Source organism: Eleutherodactylus coqui, chromosome 1 (genome assembly GCF_035609145.1).
Source record: "Eleutherodactylus coqui strain aEleCoq1 chromosome 1, aEleCoq1.hap1, whole genome shotgun sequence".
NCBI lineage: Eukaryota > Metazoa > Chordata > Amphibia > Anura > Eleutherodactylidae > Eleutherodactylus > Eleutherodactylus coqui.
Genome location: NC_089837.1, coordinates 161,280,117 through 161,302,174, shown reverse-complemented (window position 1 = coordinate 161,302,174; position 22,058 = coordinate 161,280,117). Strand labels below are relative to the sequence as shown.

Here is a 22,058-nt window from a genome sequence, read left to right as displayed (position 1 = left end):
CCAAATTCATGTAATTATGTTTTCCTGCTCTTATAAAAAAATTGCTTTGTTTCGCCATATTCTGAAACCTATTACATTTTTATTTTTCTGACAATGGATGGGAGTATGTACAACTTTTTCATAATACCCTTTGTCTGGAAGGCAATGTGACTAAAAACAGCAATTTCAGCATTGATAGGCTGAGGACACATGGTTCAGATGGCCACATGCGGGCAAACTATGCCTGCCCATAGCAGCCAATAGTCGTAAGGGTTGGCAGGGTTTGGCTACATGTGGCAGGCTGGACCGTGTTTTCTCAGCCTAAGGGCTTCTGTCCACGGCGATCTTGCATTGCGTTACTTGCGGAAGTAATCCAGCCGCAAGTATTGCAGTGCACGCTTTCCATAGCGTTGCTATGGAAAGCACAGCTCCCTGTCCACGAGCGGAGAATCATAGCGATTCTCCGCTTGCGGGACTCAAATCGCAGCATGCAAATCGACAGAGCATTGCTTTCTGGATGCGGGGCTTGAATGCCCTGCCCCCAGAAAGCTAATGCTTTGATTGGCGTTAGCCAATGAAAGCCGGTGCTGGGTTAAGCAATCACAGCCATTCAATGACATGATTAATTTTGTATGATGGTAATAACTCTTTTTGTTATTAACTAACATTTCTTGTCATTTGTTTCCACAGACATATAATATAGATCGCCAAGTTCCTGACAGTGCAGGCACAGCAACAGCTTACCTATGTGGAGTGAAGGGAAACTATGAAACTATTGGATTAACTGCTGCTGCTAAGTTAAAGGACTGTAGCAGTCAAGCTGGTAATGAAGTTGAGTCAGTGCTCAAGAGAGCAAAGGCAGCTGGTACGTAAAGTATGATGAATGGCAAAGACTTTTCTGGACAACTTTGGCATGCCCCCCAACATTTGAGTCCAATTGAAAGACATTTAAGCCACTCCCAGATCTGCACAGCAATGTCTCTTTGGGACACATTTTGCAGAATCTCAGCCCCTTTGCAATTTGCTTTGCAGGACAATTCTATGGAAGTGGTAGAGTGGTAGAGTAGGGTAGTGTCTTTGGGGAAGATGGACCCAAATGTCTTAAGCTTCTAGTCTAAAAGGTTGTAATATAGACTAGCTTACCCGTCGCACGTTGCTGCGAAGACAGACATACATACATACATTCGTTTTTATATATCTAGATAACAACCAATGACAGCGCAGCTTTCATGTTACCTCAGTGGTATATTAATAACAACCAATCGCAGCGCAGCTCACATGTTACCTCAGCTTTATAATATATAACACCCAATCACAGTGCAGCTTTCATGTTACCTCAGTATAATATATAACAACCAATCACAGCGCAGCTTTCATGTTACCTCAGCAGAAAGAGAAATAACAACCAATCACAGCGCAACCTTTATTCTGCCTCAGCAATATAAAAAATAGCAACCAATCACAGCGCAGCATTCATCTTACCTCAGCGGTATAATATATAGCAACCATCACAGCACAGCTTTCATGTAACCTCAGTAGTATAAGAAGTACCAACCAATCACAGCACAGCTTTCATGTAACCTGAGTAGTATAAGTATCAACCAATCACAGCACAGCTTTCATGTAACCTGAGTAGTATAAGAAGTATCAACCAATCACAGCACAGCTTTCATGTTGCCTCAGCAGTATAATATATAGCAACCAATCACAGCACAGCTTTCATTTTACCTCAGCATTCTCAATATCCAGCAATTGTCTTGCGAAACGTTCGGCGGATGCATCATTTTGTAGTTGAACACTCATCCCGTTGCTCGTAATGCCTTTTGCTTTCATGCTTGTAATAGAAATCAAATGATCTTTGTCTGGGGGGCATAACTGTCGACGATGCTCGCACGCGCGCCACCTATCCTAGGATAGTTGTACTATGCCAGTAATCTTCCCAGGAGTGTACTCAACAACTTCCCAAAGTTTCAGGGCGATCGGATGAATGGTGTAGTAATGCATAAAGGACAGACAGACAGACTGACAGACATTCATTTTTATATATATAGATGACATCAGGAAGTAAGAGAATTAGATTCCATACGTAAAATTTGGACGCTAATTGTTTGGTGCTTAGAATTGAATAATTGAGTTGGAACCTATTAACTTTTCCTAATTATGACATAATCAATGCTCGTGCCAAATTTCATGTTTCTATGACATTGGGAAGTGAGAGAATTAGATTCCGTACGTAAAATTTGGACGCTAATTCTTTTGCGCTTAGAATTGAATAATCGAGTTGGGACCCATTAACTTTTCCTATTTATGACATAATCAATGCTCGTGCTAAATTTCAAGTTTCTATGACATTGGGAAGTGAGAAAATTAGATTCTGTGCGTAAAATTTGGATGCTAATTCTTTTGTGCTTAGAATTGAATAATCGAGTTGGGACCCATTAACTTTTCCTATTTATGACATAATCAATGCTCGTGCTAAATTTCAAGTTTCTATGACATTGGGAAGTGAGAAAATTAGATTCTGTGCGTAAAATTTGGATGCTAATTCTTTTGCGCTTAGAATTGAATAATTGAGTTGGGACTCATTAGCTTTTCCTATTTATGACATAATCAATGCTCGTGCTAAATTTCATGTTTCTATGACATCAGGAAGTGAGAGAATTAGTGGCAATATTGGATATCGAACGATCTACGTGGGGGGGCATAACTGTCGACGACGCTCGCACGCGAGCCATTTGTCATAGGATAGTTGAACTATGCCTATAATCTTCCCAGGAGTGTACTCAACAACTTCCCAAAGTTTCATGGCGATCGGATGAATGGTGTAGTAGCGCATAAAGGACAAACAGACAGACACGCATACATTCAATTTTATATATATATAGACTAGCTTACCCATCGCGCGTTGCTGCGAAGACAGACAGACATACATTCATTTGTTTTTATATATCTAGATAACAACCAATCACAGCGCAGCTTTCATGTTCTCAGTGGTATAATATATAACAACTAATCACAGCGCAGCTTTCATGTTACCTTAGCGGTATAAAATATAACAACCAATCACAGCGCAGCTTTCATGTTACCTTAGCAGTATAAAATATAACAACCAATCACAGCGCAGCTTTCATGTTACCTTAGCAGTATAAAATATAACAACCAATCACAGCGCAGCTTTCATGTTACCTTAGCAGTATAAAATATAACAACCAATCACAGCGCAGCTTTCATGTTACCTTAGCAGTATAAAATATAACAACCAATCACAGCGCAGCTTTCATGTTACCTTAGCAGTATAAAATATAACAACCAATCACAGCGCAGCTTTCATGTTACCTTAGCAGTATAAAATATAACAACCAATCACAGCGCAGCTTTCATGTTACCTTAGCAGTATAAAATATAACAACCAATCACATCGCAGCTTTCATGTTACCTCAGCAGTAAGAGAAATAACAACCAATCACAGCGCAACTTTTATTCTGCCTCAGCAATATAAAAAATAGCAACCAATCACAGCGCAGCTTTCATGTTACCTCTGCGGTATTATATATAGCAACCAATCACAGCGCAGCTTTCATGTTACCTCAGTGGTATAATATATAACAACGAATCGCAGCACAGCTTTCATGCAACCTCAGTAGTATAAGAAGTAGCCACCAATCACAGCACAGCTTTCATGTTACCTCAGCAGTATAAGAAATAGCAACCAATCACAGCACAGCTTTCATTTTACCTCAGCATTCTCAATATCCAGCAATTGTCTTGCGAAACGTTCGGCGGATGCATCATTTTCTGGTTGAACACTCATCCCGTTGCTCGTAATGCCTTTTGCTTTCGTGCTTGAGATGGAAATCAAACGATCTTTGTCTGGGGGGCATAACTGTCGACGATGCTCGCACGCGTGCCACCTATCGTAGGATAGTTGTACTATGCCTATAATCTTCCCAGGAGTGTACTCAACAACTTCCCAAAGTCTCATGGCGATCGGATGAATGGTGTAGTAATGCATAAAGGACAGACAGACATACATTCATTTATATATATCAGGAAGTGAGAGAATTAGATTCCATACGTAAAATTTGGACGCTGATTGTTATGCGCTTAGAATTGAATAATGGAGTTGGGACCCATTAGCTTTTCCTATTTATGACATATTCAATGCCCGTGCCAAATTTCAAGTTTCTATGTGAGAAAATTACATTCCGTACGTAAAATTTGGACGCTAATTCTTTTGCGCTTAGAATTGAATAATCGAGTTGGTACCCATTAGCTTTTCCTATTTATGAAATAATCAATGCTCGTGCCAAATTTCAAGTTTCTATGACATTGGGAAGTGAGAAAATTAGATTCCGTGCGTAAAATTGGACGCTAATTCTTTGGCGCATAGAATTGAATAATCGAGTTGGGACCCATTAGCTTTTCCTATTTATGACATAATCAATGCTCCTGCCAAATTTCATGTTTCTACAACATCGGGAAGTGAGATAATTAGTGGCAATGATGGAAATCGAACGATCTACGTGGGGGGGTCGTAACTGTCGATGACGCACGCATGCGCGCCATTTATCATAGCATAATTGTACTATGCCTATAATCTTCCCAGGAGTGCACTCAACAACTTCTCAAAGTTTCATGGCGATCGGATGAATGGTGTAGTAGCGCATAAAGGACAAACAGACACACAGACACGCAGACAGACACGCATACATTCAATTTTATATATATAGATAAAATACTGAACTGTCATCGAAGAGGTCTTATATTTCCCATACAAATTAAGTTGCTATAAATAACAAACATTGATTTTAAACAAATTTTCTGCACTTAACAGGCAAGTCTGTGGGAATTGTAACTACAACACGTGTCCAACATGCCTCTCCAAGTGGAAATTATGCTCACATCGCTTATCGGGGCTGGTATTCTGATGCCAATATGCCTCAAAGTGCTCTGGATTTAGGATGCAGAGATATCGCTCATCAACTGATTTATAATGTTGACATAGATGTAAGTACACATTTAAAGCACGTGAAAAAACATTTAATATTTTTAATCAACACTATATTATGACTTACAAGAGTAAAATTAATTAGCGTATGTATCTGAAATACAGTGGTGTCTTGGGTTAAGAGTTTAATTTGTTCCGTGACGGAGCTCTTAAGCCAAAACAATTGTAAATCAAATCAATTTTCCCCATTGAAATGAATGGAAAAGCCAATTAATCCGTTCCGGATCACAAAGCTCTCCCACTGATTTCAATGGGGATAGCGTGGCCCCATTGAAAGCAATAGGACGCCGGCACCCCCGCAGTGATTTTGAGGAAGGGCTTTAAATATAAGCCCTTCCCTGAAAATCATTCCTAGCTGTAGTAAAAAAAAAATATATATACTCACGTGACTGCCGGGGCTCAGGCGCATCTATCTGCTGCTTGTTCTCCCTGTATTGCTCTGAAGCTGTTCAGCAGGCAGTGATTAAAAATGCAGGGAGAACAAGCGGCGGCTAGATATGGCTGAGCCCTGGCAGCGGCGGACAGGTCAGTATATATTTTTTACTTCAGCTAGGGATGATTTTCAGGTAAGAACTTTTATTTAAAGAGAAGTAAAGGTGGAGGGGAGCTGCTACCATTAAAAATGCATACTTTATTGTTTAGAAAGCATACAGCTCACAGGTCCACGCTGAACGCGTTTTGGCTACAATAGCCTTTGTCAACAGGGGTTGCCAGCAGGCCATTGCTTTCAATGGGGTCATCGGCAGCAGCGGCAGCCCCATTGAGCGCAAGGCTCGTAACCCAAGTTTTTGCTCTTAAATCAGAGCATAAATTCGAGAGAGAGCCTGCTCTCAAGTCGAAAAACTTGGAAGCTGAGGCACTCTTAACCCAAGGTATCACTACACTACAGAAAAATACTGTGGACAGGCCCCTGATGTGCTGTTTACAGTTTATACCCCACAAGCAGCCTGTTATACCCCAGTATTCTGGTAGTATACATAGTATACATACTGTACGGGTATTTAGAGGCCTGTCTCTTATGACCAGGAAAGTGGTCATTGAACAGGTATTGAACTAATGCTGAATTTGCGAATTGTTCTAAAGAAGCAGTTGTGAAAACTGTGAGAGGATGGAACATCAGAAAAAATAGGAACTGTAACTATTACTGGTCCCTAACTTTGTTTAAGAGTTTTCCCAGGGAAATACTATTGATGACCTTTCATCAACATATAGGTCATCAATAGTTGATTGGCTGGAGTCTGTCACTTGGGACCCCGACTGATCAGCTGAGCGGGCGCATGCTGTCAGCGCCACAAATACACAGCGCCACAAATACACACTACTCTTTGTAGTGGCAGGTGCTTGTAACTGCAGGCACAGCTCTCATTGAAATCAGTGGGAGCCATGCCTGCAGTTACAAGTGCCGGCCACTACACAGAGGTCGGCGTGGAGGCTTTCGCTCTGATCTCTGTATTTGCGACGCTGACCGCATTCACCCTCTCAGCTGATCGGTCGGGGTCCCCAGCGACAGACCCCAGCCAATCAACTATTGATGACCTATATCCTGATGATAGGTCATCAATAGTATTTCCCTGGAAAACCTCTTAAACTAAATTAGGGACCAGTAACAGCGAAGGTCCCCGGGCGATGTTTTGCTAATGTGTAAATCCATTTACATGTATACATAGGTACGAGATATTGAACATTTTACACAATTGAAGCAACTGTTCAGTCATGACCTTAGAGGGGATAATTTCCTGCTGATGATTTTCCTCAAATCATGCTCTCTGCCTTCTTTTAAGCTCAGCTCCCAATTAGGGCAGAGCTATGATCTATGACTATAGTTTATATACAGTGTCTACAGGTAGTCTGAGACACATCCCCAGCATCAATTCAGGTTGCTGCTCTCTCCCTGTAGCTATGCCTTCTTTGATTGGCTGCCATGTGTAACAAAAGTTTCCCACACACTCACCAGGAACTTAGTGTCTGCAGAGACGCATTCAAGTACAGTAAGGACAGAATGATGGTAAAGTAGAGACTATAAAACCACTAGTGAGAGGTAAATACTGTATATGTGTGTGTGTATGTATATATATATATATATATATATATATATATATATATAATATAGTGCTGTTGTATTATGTTGCCACTGGAAGTGGTGGATGTCGACAAGTCTTAGGCTGCTTGACAGCCAGGTGACGCTCCCACTTTCAGGTACTTGTCCCCAGCGGCTGCTGTGAGTGACCCCACCGAGGCAGCCTACCATCATGTCATGCCATTGGTGGTTGCTGTGAGTGACCCCGCCGAGGTGCCAGCCTACCATCATTATGTCGTGCCACAGCTGTGGTCCCAGCTGCAGCGATGGCAGAGCTAAGAATGACGTACATGTTTGTGCTTCTGAGGAGAGGAGGGTGGAGCATTAGGAGAGATTACAGTCTGACTGTGAGGAATAGAGGAGCCGGGACCCCAGTGACACAGCAGCCGTCTGGAGCACCCGCAGGGGGAACAGGACTACAGATGACAGTGCTGCAGGGAGAGGATTGTGGACCAAATGTACAGCGCGCCGCACAGGCAGCGAACAACCAGGAGGAATGCCAGTGGAGGTGGCAGTCCACCTGGTAGAGCAGCTGTAGGGAGCTGAATGACAGCGGTCTTGCCTGCAGCAGCCAAAGCCTGGACAAGAGCGGAGATGGCAGTGGTCGTACAGTGGCGGAGAGAGGTATGAGTTTTTCGGCATTGGGGGAAACAAGCTGGCCCCGCTGTCAATGTTCTCCATGCCGCACTAATAGCCAATCGGAAGCTACGGGTCGGACAGAGGGTGTTCACTCCATCAAAGCCCGCTCAGCCCCTAGCTTCCGGTGGCGTCAAGGTACAACAGTACCTAATAATAATATATACACATATACTGAGGAGAATGAACCTCAGTGAGTGGGAGCCTGGAGAGTCCTTTAAATATAAATGTCCTACTTTGATCATTTAAAAAGTTGGGAGATATGCTTTCACTTTCAATCTAGGACAGCATTTGTTCACAATATGACAATATGACCACAATTATAGTTTTTGTCTGTTGACATATAGTCTCCACTTTGTGCAGCACTGTTAAAATACTGTTGCAGAATGTCTTCTTAAGTAGAGCCTCAGTTGTCTACCTGTGGTCTGGTAGGCATGCCAAATGTGAAATGGGACAGACATAACACAAGTGCAACTACACAGGGGTCCTGTAGGCAATGGGGCCCACCATCATGTGAAAACAAAATAACACTGCTTTCTAAAGTCTACTTAATTGCATGTAAAAGAGTGTTAATTATTAGAGATGAGCGAGCATACTCGCTAAGGGCAATTGCTCGATCGAGCACTGCCCTTAGCGAGTACCTGCCCGCTCGGGAGCAAAGATTCGGCTGCCGGCGGCGGGCGGGGAGAGGCGGGGCAGAGCGGGGAGGAACGGAGGGGAGATCTCCCTTTCTCCCCCCCGCTCCCCCCAGCTCACTGCCGCAACTCACCTGTCACCCGCGCCGGCACCCGAACCTTTGCTCCCGAGCGGGGAGATACTCGCTAAGGACAATGCTCAATTGAGCAATTGTCCTTAGCGAGTATGCTCGCTCATCTCTATTAATTATTCATATGGCTCATACTGCAAATACTGGTGAATTACAATTTGGCAGAGAAATTAGTAGCATTGAGGAAAATAAGCTGTATGTTGAACTCTCATAACAAACTAGTTACCGCATAAATTTCTTGGACACTGGCTCTTTTCTGCCTATGTCTTCTCCAAATTGTTGCTACCAACTCACACAATTCACTAGCATTTTTTGGATCTGAGTATATAGTTAAATGGCCCTTGTTTGGGTAATAGTAATATCAGATGAATGACAAGTCCAGATTACAGCTCTTACTATGTATCTATTTCACAACCTTATCAGTTAAATTGCTGTGTTTGTTGAATTTGTTTTAGGGAAATTCACGTATGTCAGGTACATTGCTCTTGGTTTACTACTCTGAAAATGTATCTGTAGATTACAGAATGATAAGTAAAACGTAAATATGAACTTTATGCAAGGCAAGTTTCATTCAGACATCAGGCATTTCCTCCTTTGCCTTCATTTTTAGTTACCAAGATGCCCATGCACATTAAATGTATTACTGGCCAACTATTTAATGTGTATAGGGCAGGGGTGGATTGGGAAATCAAAGTGGCCCTGGAAACAAATTACAAAGTGGCCCCATGTTGTAGGTTGGCCCAAACCGGCTGCAAGTGAGGCGAATACAAGTAGGCAGGGGTCAGCAAATTGCCTACCACGGCCACAGAGGTGGCAGCAGGGAGAAGCCTATGGCGTGTGCATAGCTCCCCACAGCAAATTTACTATAGAGGACAGAACATGTTAGAACTGGAGGAACTATTGTACATTAAGGTGCAACTTATTTCTAACCTGACCCCAAGAGTGCTCCTGTAGAAAACGAGAAGTTGCAACCACAATACCAGCTATTCAATAATGTCTGCAGCAAAAAGAACGCCGATCAACTGTCCCCTAATCGGCTGTATGACTGTCCTATTGAGCTGCTTCCTGGATCTTCTATTTCGTTTGGGCATATCTTCAACCTTTCAGAATCAGAGTTAAAAGTCCTTTGGGAATATTTGAGCGAAAATCAAAAAAGGGGCTTGATCTGGCCCCCGTGGGAGCACCCATATTCTTCATTGAAAAGAAAGATTTTATTCTTCGACCGTGCATTGATTACTGGGAACTAAACAAGATTACTATTAAGAATCGCTATCGTCTACCTTTAATCCCAGAACTGCTGGAGAGGCTTCGGGCAGTCAAAATTTTTATCAAAATGGACCTCAGAGGTGCATATAATCTGGTACGGATCCACTCTGGGGGTGAATGGAAAACTGCTTTCAGAACAAGATATTGACACTTTGAATATCTAGTCAACGCCGTTCGGGCTTTGCAATGATCCTGCCACCTTCCAACATTTTATTAATGATGTATTTCAAGATCTGTTGGATCAATTTGTGATGGCTTACCATAATGACATCCTTATTTTCTCCGATAACTTGGAGGAACATCGTAGTCATGTCTGGTTGGTTTTGGAGCAACTCCAAAAGAACTGTCTTTATATCAAATTGGAGAAATGTAAATACGAGCAAACTCAGATGCAATTTCTGGGGTATGTCATCTCTCCAAGTGTTCTGAGTATGGATCCTAGCAAGATTAAGGCTGCTGTGGATTGGCCTGTTCCCAAAAGTGTAAAAGATGTACAACTTTTTGTCGGGTTTGCAAATGTTTATAGAAAATAGGACTTTTCAAAAACATCCTGCCTATCATCACTCTCACAAAGAAAACACAAGCATTTATATGGTCTCCAGAGGTGCAGGATGACTTTGAAAGATTAAAGACTGTCTTTACCTCTGCACCAGTACTGGTCCACCCAAACCAGGAATTGCCCTTTGCCGTCGAAGTTGACCCCTCCGATTTGGCAGTAGGAGCTATATTGTCACGATGAGTAAGAGATAAGATGCAGCGGCACCCATGTATGCTGCTATCCTGTATTTTATCGTCCATGGGAAAAAACTATGACATTGGGAATAAGGAACTTTTAGCTATCAAGGTAGAATTCCTTTGTGCAGCCAAAAGATTATCAGTGAGATAAGCACGATGGGCCTTTTTCTTCTCTAGGTTTAACTTTATTGTCTCCTAATGGCCTGGTTCCAGGAATGGTAAAGCCGATGTATTGTTGAGGATTCACGTTGAATCAAGGGAGAAGGCTGAGATGGACAGTACTATTCTGGTCCCAAAAATTTGGGAGGGAATTCTTAATCCTAAAAAAAATTACTAACAAGGGTTAAAGAAGGGTATGAAAGTAACCCTTTCCTCAAACTACCTTCATACAAGAAAGAGTTGTGGATGTAGAAGAATGGACTGTACATTCCAGACATGGGTCGACTTGAAGTCCTAAAACAGATCCATGACTTCAAACTGGCTGGCCATCCTGGGATCTCAAATACTTTGGGGCTTCTACTTTGATTCTTCTGGTGGCCCAATTGCCTGGGGGATCCATATCTATGGACTTTATTGTGGACCTTTTTCCGTCAAAAGGGATGACCATCATTCTCGTTGTGGTAGACGACTTACAAAGATGGCTCATTTTATCCCTACCATAGGGATTCCTACAGCTGAGTACACAGCGGAACTGGTGATCAGAGAAATATTCAGGCTTCATGGTATCCCTGACGAAGTAGTTTCTGACAGGGGGTCCAGTTCACAGAAAAATTGTGGAAGAACTTTTGCATGGCTCAGAGCATCACTGTGAATCTATTGTCTGCATTCCACCCCCAGTCCAATGGTCAGACTGAAAGAACAAACCAGATGCTAGTCTGCGTTGTTTCATCTCCCATCTCCAGAATGATTGGATGGATTTCTACCGACTGCGTAGTTCACGTACAACAATGCCAGACATTGCTCTACCTCAAAGACTCCCTTTTTCATGAACTACTGGTTGCACCTTGTTTTCATTCCAGGACTTTGGTCCACACTGTCAAACGCAGGCTCTCAACATTATGGAAAACTCAGGAAAAGTTGAACGAAGTACTGTAGGAGGTGCAAGCAAATTACAAACAAGTGGTAGATCACCATTGCAGGGCCTCCCCTGCCTTTCAGGTAGGAGACAAAGTATGGCTATCCACTAGAAACCTGAAGACTCACACAGGACTTTCACCCAGGCCCTGGGATGTCTGGAGGCCATCTTAGAAGAAGGGTACTACTGTCAGGATTTAAACCTGGAGCCTCTTGCACTCCAAGCGGTAGCCGTTCCTATTGAGCCATTCAGCCTGTGGAACAGCTTCCCTGCTGAACCTGTTCCAAATCCTTGCTCCTGCTTACCTAGCTCCTGAATTGGCTCCACCGTGTTTTGATTAGGGATACTATATAAACCTGCCTGGTACTTCACCTTCTTGCGTGTTTACTGTGCCTCGTGCTTCTAACCAAGCTATTTCTCTGCCACCCTGCCTTCCTGAACAGTTTGTCATCTCATGTATCAGACCACGGCTATTCCTTCTGATTACGTCCTACTTAAAGGAGATGTCCCGAGGCAGCAAGTGGGGTTATACACTTCTGTATGGCCATAATAATGCACTTTGTAATATACATTGTGCATTAATTATGAGCCATACAGAAGTTATAAAAAGTTTTTTACTTACCTGCTCCGTTGCTAGCGTCCTGGTCTCCATGGTGCCGACTAATTTTTGGCCTCCGATGGCCAAATTAGCCGCGCTTGCGCAGTCCGGGTCTTCTGCTGTTCTCTATGGGGCTCCGTGTAGCTCCGTGTAGCTCCGCCCCGTCACGTGCCGATTCCAGCCAATCAGGAGGCTGGAATCGGCAGTGGACCGCACAGAAGAGCTGCGGTCCACGAAGATAGAGGATCCCGGCGGCCATCTTCAGCGGTAAGTATTGAAGTCACCGGACCGCCGGGATTCAGGTAAGCGCTGTGCGGGTGGTTTTTTTAACCCCTGCATCGGGGTTGTCTCGCGCCGAACGGGGGGGGGTTTAAAAAAAAAAAAACCCGTTTCGGCGCGGGACATCTCCTTTAAACCTTCTGTGCTGCATTGTCATCTTGTGTACTAGACCTCAGCTATTCCTCCTGACTATGTTCTGCTTGAACCTTCTGTGCATTGTCATCTCATGTACCAGAGTCCGGCTGCCCCCATGACCACGTTTTGCTTCAGCAGTGATTACAACAGGTGACTCCAGTCCTGCACTAGATCGTGACAAGAGAATCTTGGGGGTAGTATTAATATTAAGAAGCTACTTGCAGGCACTATTATAATTAAGGGGCCACTTAGAGCACTATTACCTTTCAGGGGGCACTATTAAAACTAAGAGGACACTTGGGGGCACAATTACTTTTCAGGTGTTACTTGGGGACACTGTTACTATTTAGGGGCCACTTGAGGTAACTATTACTATTGAGGGGCACTATTACTACACTTAAGGGCACTATTTTGGGGTAGCTAATTGTAGTTATGAGAAGTCTAGTTAGTTCTGAAGCATAGTATTTGCAGGCACGTATAACACAGCAAGTACAGTAATATAGGCAAATAGTGCAGCAACTGGCACATAATTGGGGTAGCAACATAATGTTTAAGGAGGTGCTGGAAAAGTGAGAACTCAAAAATGATTGTTTTGCCAACTTTGCAGAGACAAGTCATGGCTGGAAGAAATCTTTATGGTGGTCTGGTACAGATGGGTAAAGACAGGAAAAGTGAACTCCAGAGATGACATTCCCTGTGAGCCGCTAAATATAACTGCACTGTAATCACTTATATGATTTGCAGAGTGCCTGTGTAGAACTGGTATCCACCCCTATATCAGCACTGTTTAGTGGTAATATTGTTTTTTGTATAACTACTCTGATTAGGATGCTTCAATGATTACTTCCAGTCAGTAGACCCCCAGTTGGGCCAGTACACTCATCTGTATTAACTGAACTTGGTGGCGCACCTTGAGCTGGCACTCTTACAGTGTCTGGTCACAACAGCAGTATTGTCTTGGCCTTTTCGGAGCGTACAGTACAGTATAGTTTCTCTCCAAGTAGTGGACCCTAACCACTCCAGTATTCTAAGGATACCTCTGGTCACCAGAGCTTCCTCAGGCTGGACATTCCCAGGCAACACAGAAGGGGAAATAAAAAATTAAAAACAATCACAGAAAAATGTCCGTTACTTACTAAGTGAGGAGTGCATATAGATGCATCCTCTCACCATGCAGATTGCTGACTACCAAGTAGAGGAGCCAATAACAGGTAGTCAGCAACCTGCATGGTGAGAAGATGCATCTATATGCACTCCTCACTTAGTAAGTAACATTCCCAGGCAAAGACCTAACCAGTGCAGATCAACGCAACAAGACAGCAGTTTACCACCCAGCAGAATTGCAGAAAAGCTCTACCATCACTCACTGGCTGGACCCAACTCTACTCTCACAGACCAAGCTGGTTGATATTTATGGATCTCTGCCATTCTGGTGTAGCCAGTTACAACCACACCTGACTCTTGTTGTACACTTTACTGCTAAGGATGTCACAACTCCAAAAGGCATGTAACGCAGCCCCATGTATACTCTCTGATCTCACACTCAATGGAGCCTGTGCCGCACCTCCAACATCCCGTGCCTCTAACTAGAAAACGGTATGTCCCAGGTGCTCACGTCTAAGTATACACAAGTAGCATAACCAGCAGTGAACTGTTAAAGGGGCACAGCACCAGCAAGGAAAACTGGTTACTGCACACAATTGGAAACAGTGCAAAACATATAGTTGCAACTCTTCCTGAATTTACGGTAGGCTCGTGGAAAAAAGGAGAGTCCTCCTGGAAGAGTTGAGAAGTCTCTGAGGCAGTGGAGAAAGGCTAAAAGGGAAGATTCTGAACTACACTTGTTAAAGGACATCTGTCAGTGGCCCTCACAGTGTCAAGTGGGCGGTCCTCAGCACTTTCAATTGGTAACATCAGACTTGATTGACAATCTGATGTCACCCATTAAGACTGAGTAGTGAGGACTGTCCATTATGGTACAATCTTCTCTATCTATTGAGTCAACTCTATAAAGCATGTTAGGTGTCGTGAATGGAGCAGATAGATGTAGTGTAGTTCATGCAGCAAAATCTAAAACCTACTTGTATATATAAGGGAATCTGAAAAGTTAACCTCAAGTAAATAATCACATGGTATTATGAATAGAGTGTATCTGTAGCGATGATGTAGTCAGAATGGTCATGTAAATGCCAATATTTAGCTGAAGTGGTGATGGAAATGATAACGTTCAGTGCAGAGAGTAATGTAAATGATAATGCCTATCTAGGAGAGCGGTGTGAATTATGGTAAATGCATATATGGGAAGGTGCTGCAATGTTATATAGCGTTTATTATCCAACGCTACAATAGTAGTGAATTTTGCAAAGGTTTACTAGAGGCAATGCTTAAGTGATAACTTAGTAATGCTAAGGCTATGAAGGTTTAGCATAAGGAATGCTATATTGTTTATTGCATGATTGCAAATGGGATATTGTAAGTGTATATATCACAACAGAGTGATGTAGTTGACATTTGAGGATGATGGTTAGTGTTGGAATGATGATGAATATTTTGCATAACCAGGCCCTTGTGGAAATATGGGACTCTCTGTTGTGCCCATGTGGATATTGTGTAGTTTAGTCCTGAAGCCAGACACAGTAGCCATGTTTTTGGTGTTCTTTATTAGTTATGGTGCTGGGTGTGATAAGTGCATCTGATGGACAAATAAGAGAGCACGTTTAGCCCTGCAGGGTGGTGCCTGTTGAAATATGAGAAATGGGATTTGATGCACAAGTGGAGATTGTGTTTCCCTCATTGTTGAAGTGCACAAAGGGGAACTTAGAATAGAAACAGCAGATAGCACTGTTCTACCATTAGTCCTGAAATTGTTTATTGTCAAGAGGAAGGAGCTCAGGCTTCTTTCATTAGATTCCTCATATATAATGTTTTGCTGTTAAGTCCTTTTCATCCAATGAAATAGAGTCTTTCTCAAAGACAATAATCATGGCTGTTACCACAATTTCTCCTTCCATCCATCTAATGCCCAGTAACTCTAGACAACAGCAGTTAAAACTGTCCTGCCTCACCTTCTGTTTCCTAATTTCCCTCTAGCATGGAGGAACATCGAGCGGGACTTGACAGCAGTCCTAGCTTCCATTAGCTCAGTTTGGGTGTAATACAACTAATACATTTCTTTTATATACAGTAAAGGAGAAACAAAACATTAGAAGGCAGGCAGTACAATTAATTTACTACATCTTTATCAGATCAGGGTTTAACCCTCTTACAAAGTATTTATAGATCTAATAGCTGGGAGAAAGATTTAGGGCTAATGCCCACGGACGAATTTGTAGTCTATGGAAGCCGTCTGTGATGCAATACTTCTGCTCTGAGCACAGCAGAAGTATCGCGTGATTACGCGTCACTGCCGGCCGCGTCATCCCCCACTGCTGGCGCGTCATGCGCTACACTGCGCATGCTCGCCAGACGGGACTCGCACGGCGGATCCGGAGAGGTGAGTATAGGGTGTTTGGGGGACGCCATGTCAGACTCCACTGCAAAATTCTGCTGTCGGAGTGTGACATGGCCGTGCGCATGATGTCTTAAAGTTCATGATAGGGATGAGCGAGTATACTCGCTAAGGCACTACTCGCTCGAGTAATGTGCCTTAGCCGAGTATCTCCCTGCTCGTCCCTAAAGATTCGGGGGCCGCCGCAGCTGACAGGTGAGTTGTGGCGGGGAGCGGGGCAGAGCGGGCGGGAGAGAGAGAGAGAGATCTCCCCTCCATTCCTCCCTGCTCTCCAGCGCAGCTCCCCGCCCCGTGGCGGCACCCGAATCTTTCGGGACGAGCGGGGAGATACTCGGCTAAGGCACATTACTTGAGCGAGTAGTGCCTTAGCGAGTATACTCGCTCATCCCTATTCATATATTAATAGAGGCACATGGGAAATAAGGGGGAGGGGCCACAAATAGAGGTTTATTAATTGTGGGGCTACAATTGAAAGTTTATTATTATGGGGCCTTGTTAGTAGGCCAGGTAAAAAAGGGGGCCTGGTCTCTGAAAAGGAGTCTGAAATACACATAGAAAATTTGTGCCGCAATATGTGCACCGCTATCTCTATTCTTTCTGAAAGCAATTTAGTAAAAGTTGGCAAGCATGGCTTGATGTTAACCAGTCCCAGTTAACTTCACTGAAGCAATGGTAGTCTAGAACACAACAATGATGTGCAAATCAAATTATACTTTGCAAGTGGTTAATTTTAATTGCCCTCGTTCTTGCAAATTTAACATTTAAATTGCAGTAAAATGGTATACTGTAAGTACATTAATACATGCATTGTATGCTTCTTACATCAATAATTACCAATAAAACCATATGCAGTAGTTTCAGTAGTTACTGTAATAGGAAAAGAGTTGATGTCATCATGTCTTTAAGGTATTTGTTGTAAACCTTGAAAGAGGCCATACTCCTATTGATCTATGTGATCCAAATTCCAGGATCTAGTGTTATGCCAAGTATACCACTGATTGCTATTGTTATTTAACATTTTTTTCCCAGGTAATTTTAGGAGGTGGGCGAAAGTACATGACTCCAAAAGGAACTCCAGATCCTGAATACCCCAATAAATCTGGAGAGAATGGACTTAGAAAAGATGGCAGAAATCTCATTAATGAATGGCTGAATAAATATGAGGTAGGCTTACACACTAGTGGTTGAAATAGTTTGTTTAAAGGGCTTCTAACACTGGGCAATGAGTCTCTGTAAGTTCATTGATATTAATGAATGATTTCTTCCAATTATTGTCAATTGTGAACATGATTTGGGATCAAATGCCAAACAATAAAATGCTTGTTTATTGATAATTGCATCTTTTATGTAGGCATAAAAATGATCTTTTGTTGGCAGCACGTCACTTCTTGTAAGTAGTACCTAATAATGAAACTGTATGACAGGAGGGGGATTGATGAACAATGTGATGAGTAATCCTTCATCAAACTCATTACGATGATTGCACCATGGAAATGAAAGTAAATGAGCGCTGATGGACTTGCTATAGTATAGTATATTCTGCTATAGTATAGTATAGTCTGTCAGCGCTTATTACAGGCAGCTTATCTATCCATGTTAAATTGCCCTAAGTAGATGTACTAGTGGGCAGCACCGCGCTATATACATAGTGCATGTGGATGATCCATATATCAAAATTATAATAAGTCCCTGCATTACAGAACTGTGCCCATGCTGTGCTATTTTATCCAGGATTTTACTCTAGAATTGCATTGGAAGATCCAAATAGGACATATATAGTTTTTTAAAAAGTTATACCTACCATATGTTATAGAATATATTTATATACTGCTAATGCCACTTTTTATCTACAAATAAACAGCTCTGCTAAGTAATTATCGTATATACTCGAGTATTAGCCGACCCGAGTATAAGCCGAGACAATAGGTTTCCCCACAAAAAACTGGTAAAACTTATTGACTCGAGTATAAGCCGAGCTATATAAGTATATACTAGGTAAAAAAAAATCTTCATACTCACCTCCCAGCCAGTGTCTGTGCGACAAGCTGCTTGAATCCTCCCAGCTGTCATCCCCAGCCGTCCTCTCTGCTTGGCTCTGTCAGTGCTGTGTAAGTAAGCGCTGTGATTGGATTGAGCACCCGCCAATCACAGCTGGTGCTCGATCCAATCACAGCGCTTATTTACACAGCACTGTCGGCAGAGGATTTGAAAGCCGAGCAGGGAGAATTCTAAAGCAGCTGGATTGGCTGTAAATGATAGCGCACCGGCTGTGATTGGCTGGCGCTCGATTCAATCACACCTCTTACTTACACAGCGCTAACGGCGGGGGATGACAGAGCCAAGCAAAGAGAACGGCAGGGGATGACAGCGGAGAGAATTCCAGCAGCCTGCCGCACCGCCGCCGGAGATGCAGACACCGACTGGGAGGTGAGTATGGAGGTTTTTTGTTTTTTTTTAAGCCTTGCCTGGCTCGAGTATAAGCCGAGGGGGGCTTTTTCAGCACAAAAAAATGTGCTGAAAAACTAGGCTTATACTCGAGTATATACAGTATATTTAAATAAATTTCCCGTCCCATCCATCTTTTTCTTTTCCTTAAATTTCATTGAGTAATTTTAGTCACAAGGATAGACAAACACAATCTAACTAAAGTAATAAAACACAAACAATATCTGTACAGTTTAATCCTGGTAATTAAAAAGGATTCACTCACTTTTTCTTCCAACTGTACTTCACTACTCTTGATCTCACAGGGATCTGACATCTGCAGGAAAAGTAGGAAGGGTTTATATTCTTAGCTGCCAGAGGGGGAAGAACACTAATTCTACCCAGAACCTGCCCCTAAAAGCACAGATTATCAGCATTACCAACAGGGACACATTGAGAAAAAAATCATTAGAAAGGGTAGAAGCACCGTAAATTGCTTTAAAATAGCTGTTAACAGTATTCCTATATTTTTATATGAAAATGATTAATAGAATAACCCCTGTATTCCGAATAGGGAAGAATTGAAGTTATGCTGTACCTGTACAATACTTGTGAGATAATACACACGTGACTTTTTGTTATCATGTAGTCCAAGCCTCAGAATTTATTGAGTAATTGAATAAAAAACAGCAAATCGTTTAGTTTTAAGGATTCAGTAGAAGGCCAATGTGTAACCAGTGAATATTACTGTTCTAGGGCGCTCAGTATGTGTGGAATAAGGAGCAGTTGAATCAGATTAATGAATCCACAGCCACTCGTGTAATGGGTATGGATCTATGAATAGCAAAGAAAATGTAAACTGAAATGAAATATCAAGATTTTGAAATCTGCATGTTAGGGAGCCTTTCCATTAGCCTTTTTTTATCGCTGCATTGTTTTTTAACGCGATTGTCAATGGGACTTTCTAATGTTAAAAACGCAACGCAATACAACTTGCGTTTTTGGTGCATTGCATTGCGTTTTTAACATTAGAAAGTCCCATTGACAATCGCATGAAAAAAAAACACAGATTAAAAAAAGGCTAGTGGAAAGGCACCCTTACTTTTACTTATAAAGTGGAATTTTAAAAATGGTTCGAATCTGCTATACTTTCTTTGTGATCAGTTGATTACCGACAATCTTCTCCAATCCTTGTTCCGTGAGAGCTCAAAGACTTCGGTAACTGTATTATTTCATATTGCAGGCCTTTTTGAACCAGGGGATATGAAATATGAATTAGACCGTAATACTTCCTCTGACCCTTCTATTGTGGAGCTGACAGAAAAGGCCATTCAGATCCTGAACAAAAACCCCAAGGGATTCTACCTCTTTTTAGAAGATAAGTCTTGTTCATTTCTTGAATAATGGAATTTTTTACACTTGACTTATAATATGCTCCAATGAAATAGCAGATTGATGTCAGATAAATAACAGCATGTGGCTCATCTACTGTAGTTTGCTCCTTTAAATTTGTATGTATAATCTCTATAGTCACTGTTAGTTTTATCTTTACATTTCTTTGTCTTTTTTTCTGGTCTATTTATTTTCTTTACCGTTTACATCATTAACTTATGTATTTATATTGGACTAGATTTTTGTTTTAAATTGAAAGTTTATAGGAAAATTCAACATTAAGATAAAGTAAATTTGTAACTTTATCTTAATGTCGTTTGGTCCAAAAGTTTGTCCCAAATAATTTTTTAATATGACCCTATGTTTTACAGAAAGTCTAGAGATGAATTCTGGTACACACTAGATAATATTGTCCATACTGTCAGTCTGCAGGATTTTCTGCATGTTCCTTAAGCAAACAGCCTTATAGAAATCTTGCAAAAAACACAGGGTTTAATTTTCAGCTGTTCCCTTACATATTTGGCTGGTGAGTGACTGAGGGAGTGAGCTTAATCATAGTTTCATCAGACAAGAGAATCTTATTTTTTTTTCCCCCCAGTCTGAGAGTCCTTTAGGGTTTTTTTGGCAAACTCCAGACTGTCCTTTACTGAGAAGAGGTTTTTTTCTGGCCACTCTGCCATAATGCCCAGATCGGTGGAGAGCTACAGTGATGGTTGACCTTCTGGAAGTTTCTCCCATCTGCACACAGAATCTTTGGAGCTCAGCCAGAGTGACCATTGGGCTCTTCGTCACCTCCCTTAACAAGGGCTTCTCTGCCAATTACTTAGTTTGGTGGGTTGGCAGCTCTTGGAAAATTCCTGGTAGTTCCCATCATCTTCCATGTAAGAATTCTGGAGACCCCGATGCTTTGGAAACTTTTAGTGCAGCAGAAATTTTTTTGTAGCCTTCTGTAGATCTGTGCCTCCACAAAATCCTGTCTGAGCTCTACAGGCAGTTGTTTCCTCCTCATGGCTTAGTTTTGTCTCTAATATGTATTGTGAGCTGTGAGCTAAATTTCAAGTGTCATACCACAGGGTGTGAGTACATAGGTATGCTGAATGTTATTTTTTCAGTTTTAAAAAATTTACAAAGATGCCTAACATTCTGCAGAGTGATGGGGAAAAACTCAACTTTTTTTAAATGTAGACAAGGTCACAACATAACAAAATGTAAAAAAATTGAAAGGGTCTGTATAAAAAATGTTACAAGCAACTACACTCCATTTAGTGACCGCTGCAGGCAGCAAGCATGTTATATTTTACATTTTTGTCTTTATATGGGATTTAAAGCTCTGCTTTAGGCAGCCTGCGCACGGGTGCGTCGGAACCCCGCACGCGGGATTCCCGCAGCGGAGTTTGCCCTGGTGCCCAGTCGGTGACCCCAGCTCACCTGTCTGGCATCTTCTCCCCTGCTGCAAATGTGCCAGCTGGAGCGCCGGCCGATACATGCGCAGTACAGATGACTCGGGTCCTGTGGCCATTCTGCAATGATGACTTCAATGCAAGACGGCCGTGCATAGCCCGCACAAAATCACATCATGCTGCGATTTCTCTCCCCCGAGCAGAAAATCACAATCGATTTCCGCTCGTAGGCAGGAAATCACATTTTCTCATAGCATGCTATGGGCTGGATTTGCTGCCGAGTCCAGAGGCGGAAAACCCCTCTGGATTTCACAATGCAAATCTGCCCGTGTGCAGGAGGCCTTAGAGGAACAGACTTCTGACTGCGACATAGATATATTAAGAAAAGCAATCAGTGCAGAAGTTTAAACTTATTTAGATGAAAAAAAATAGTGTTTTATTCTGGTGTAACATAGTCTTTTTTTTCAAAATGCTATGCGTTTGTTGGTTTTAATGCAGTTGCGTTTTCTTTGTGGCAAAAACCAGCTTCCAGATGTTTACGATACGTCAATGTTAAGATTTTGCTACGTTTTCTAGGTCTGCTGATTTGTTCTTTTTTTTCTGTAGTTTTCCATAGGCTTCTTTATAGGGAAAAGATACCAAAAGTATGTGTGATATCACAGTGGTGACTTAGAGTAAAAAGTTTATTTTTATTCAAACGATTAAACTATACACGTAGAGGCACAACACATAAAACAAAACAAAAGTGATTTAAAGGACGTGGTGTGGACCATCCAACCA

At 42.2% G+C, this 22,058-nt stretch overlaps 1 protein-coding gene across 1 annotated transcript in view; it reads left to right on the top strand.

Moving 5' to 3' along the window:
* The window catches only part of LOC136632035 (intestinal-type alkaline phosphatase-like), a 53,863-nt gene that overhangs the window by 8,325 nt on the left and 23,480 nt on the right, over positions 1-22,058 (top strand). Inside the window, exons 5-9 of the mRNA XM_066606641.1 lie at positions 670-844; positions 4,814-4,986; positions 17,092-17,226; positions 19,243-19,312; positions 19,730-19,864. Of these exons, the coding sequence (XP_066462738.1) occupies positions 670-844; positions 4,814-4,986; positions 17,092-17,226; positions 19,243-19,312; positions 19,730-19,864 (688 nt within the window). The remainder of the gene's footprint in view (positions 1-669; positions 845-4,813; positions 4,987-17,091; positions 17,227-19,242; positions 19,313-19,729; positions 19,865-22,058) is intronic.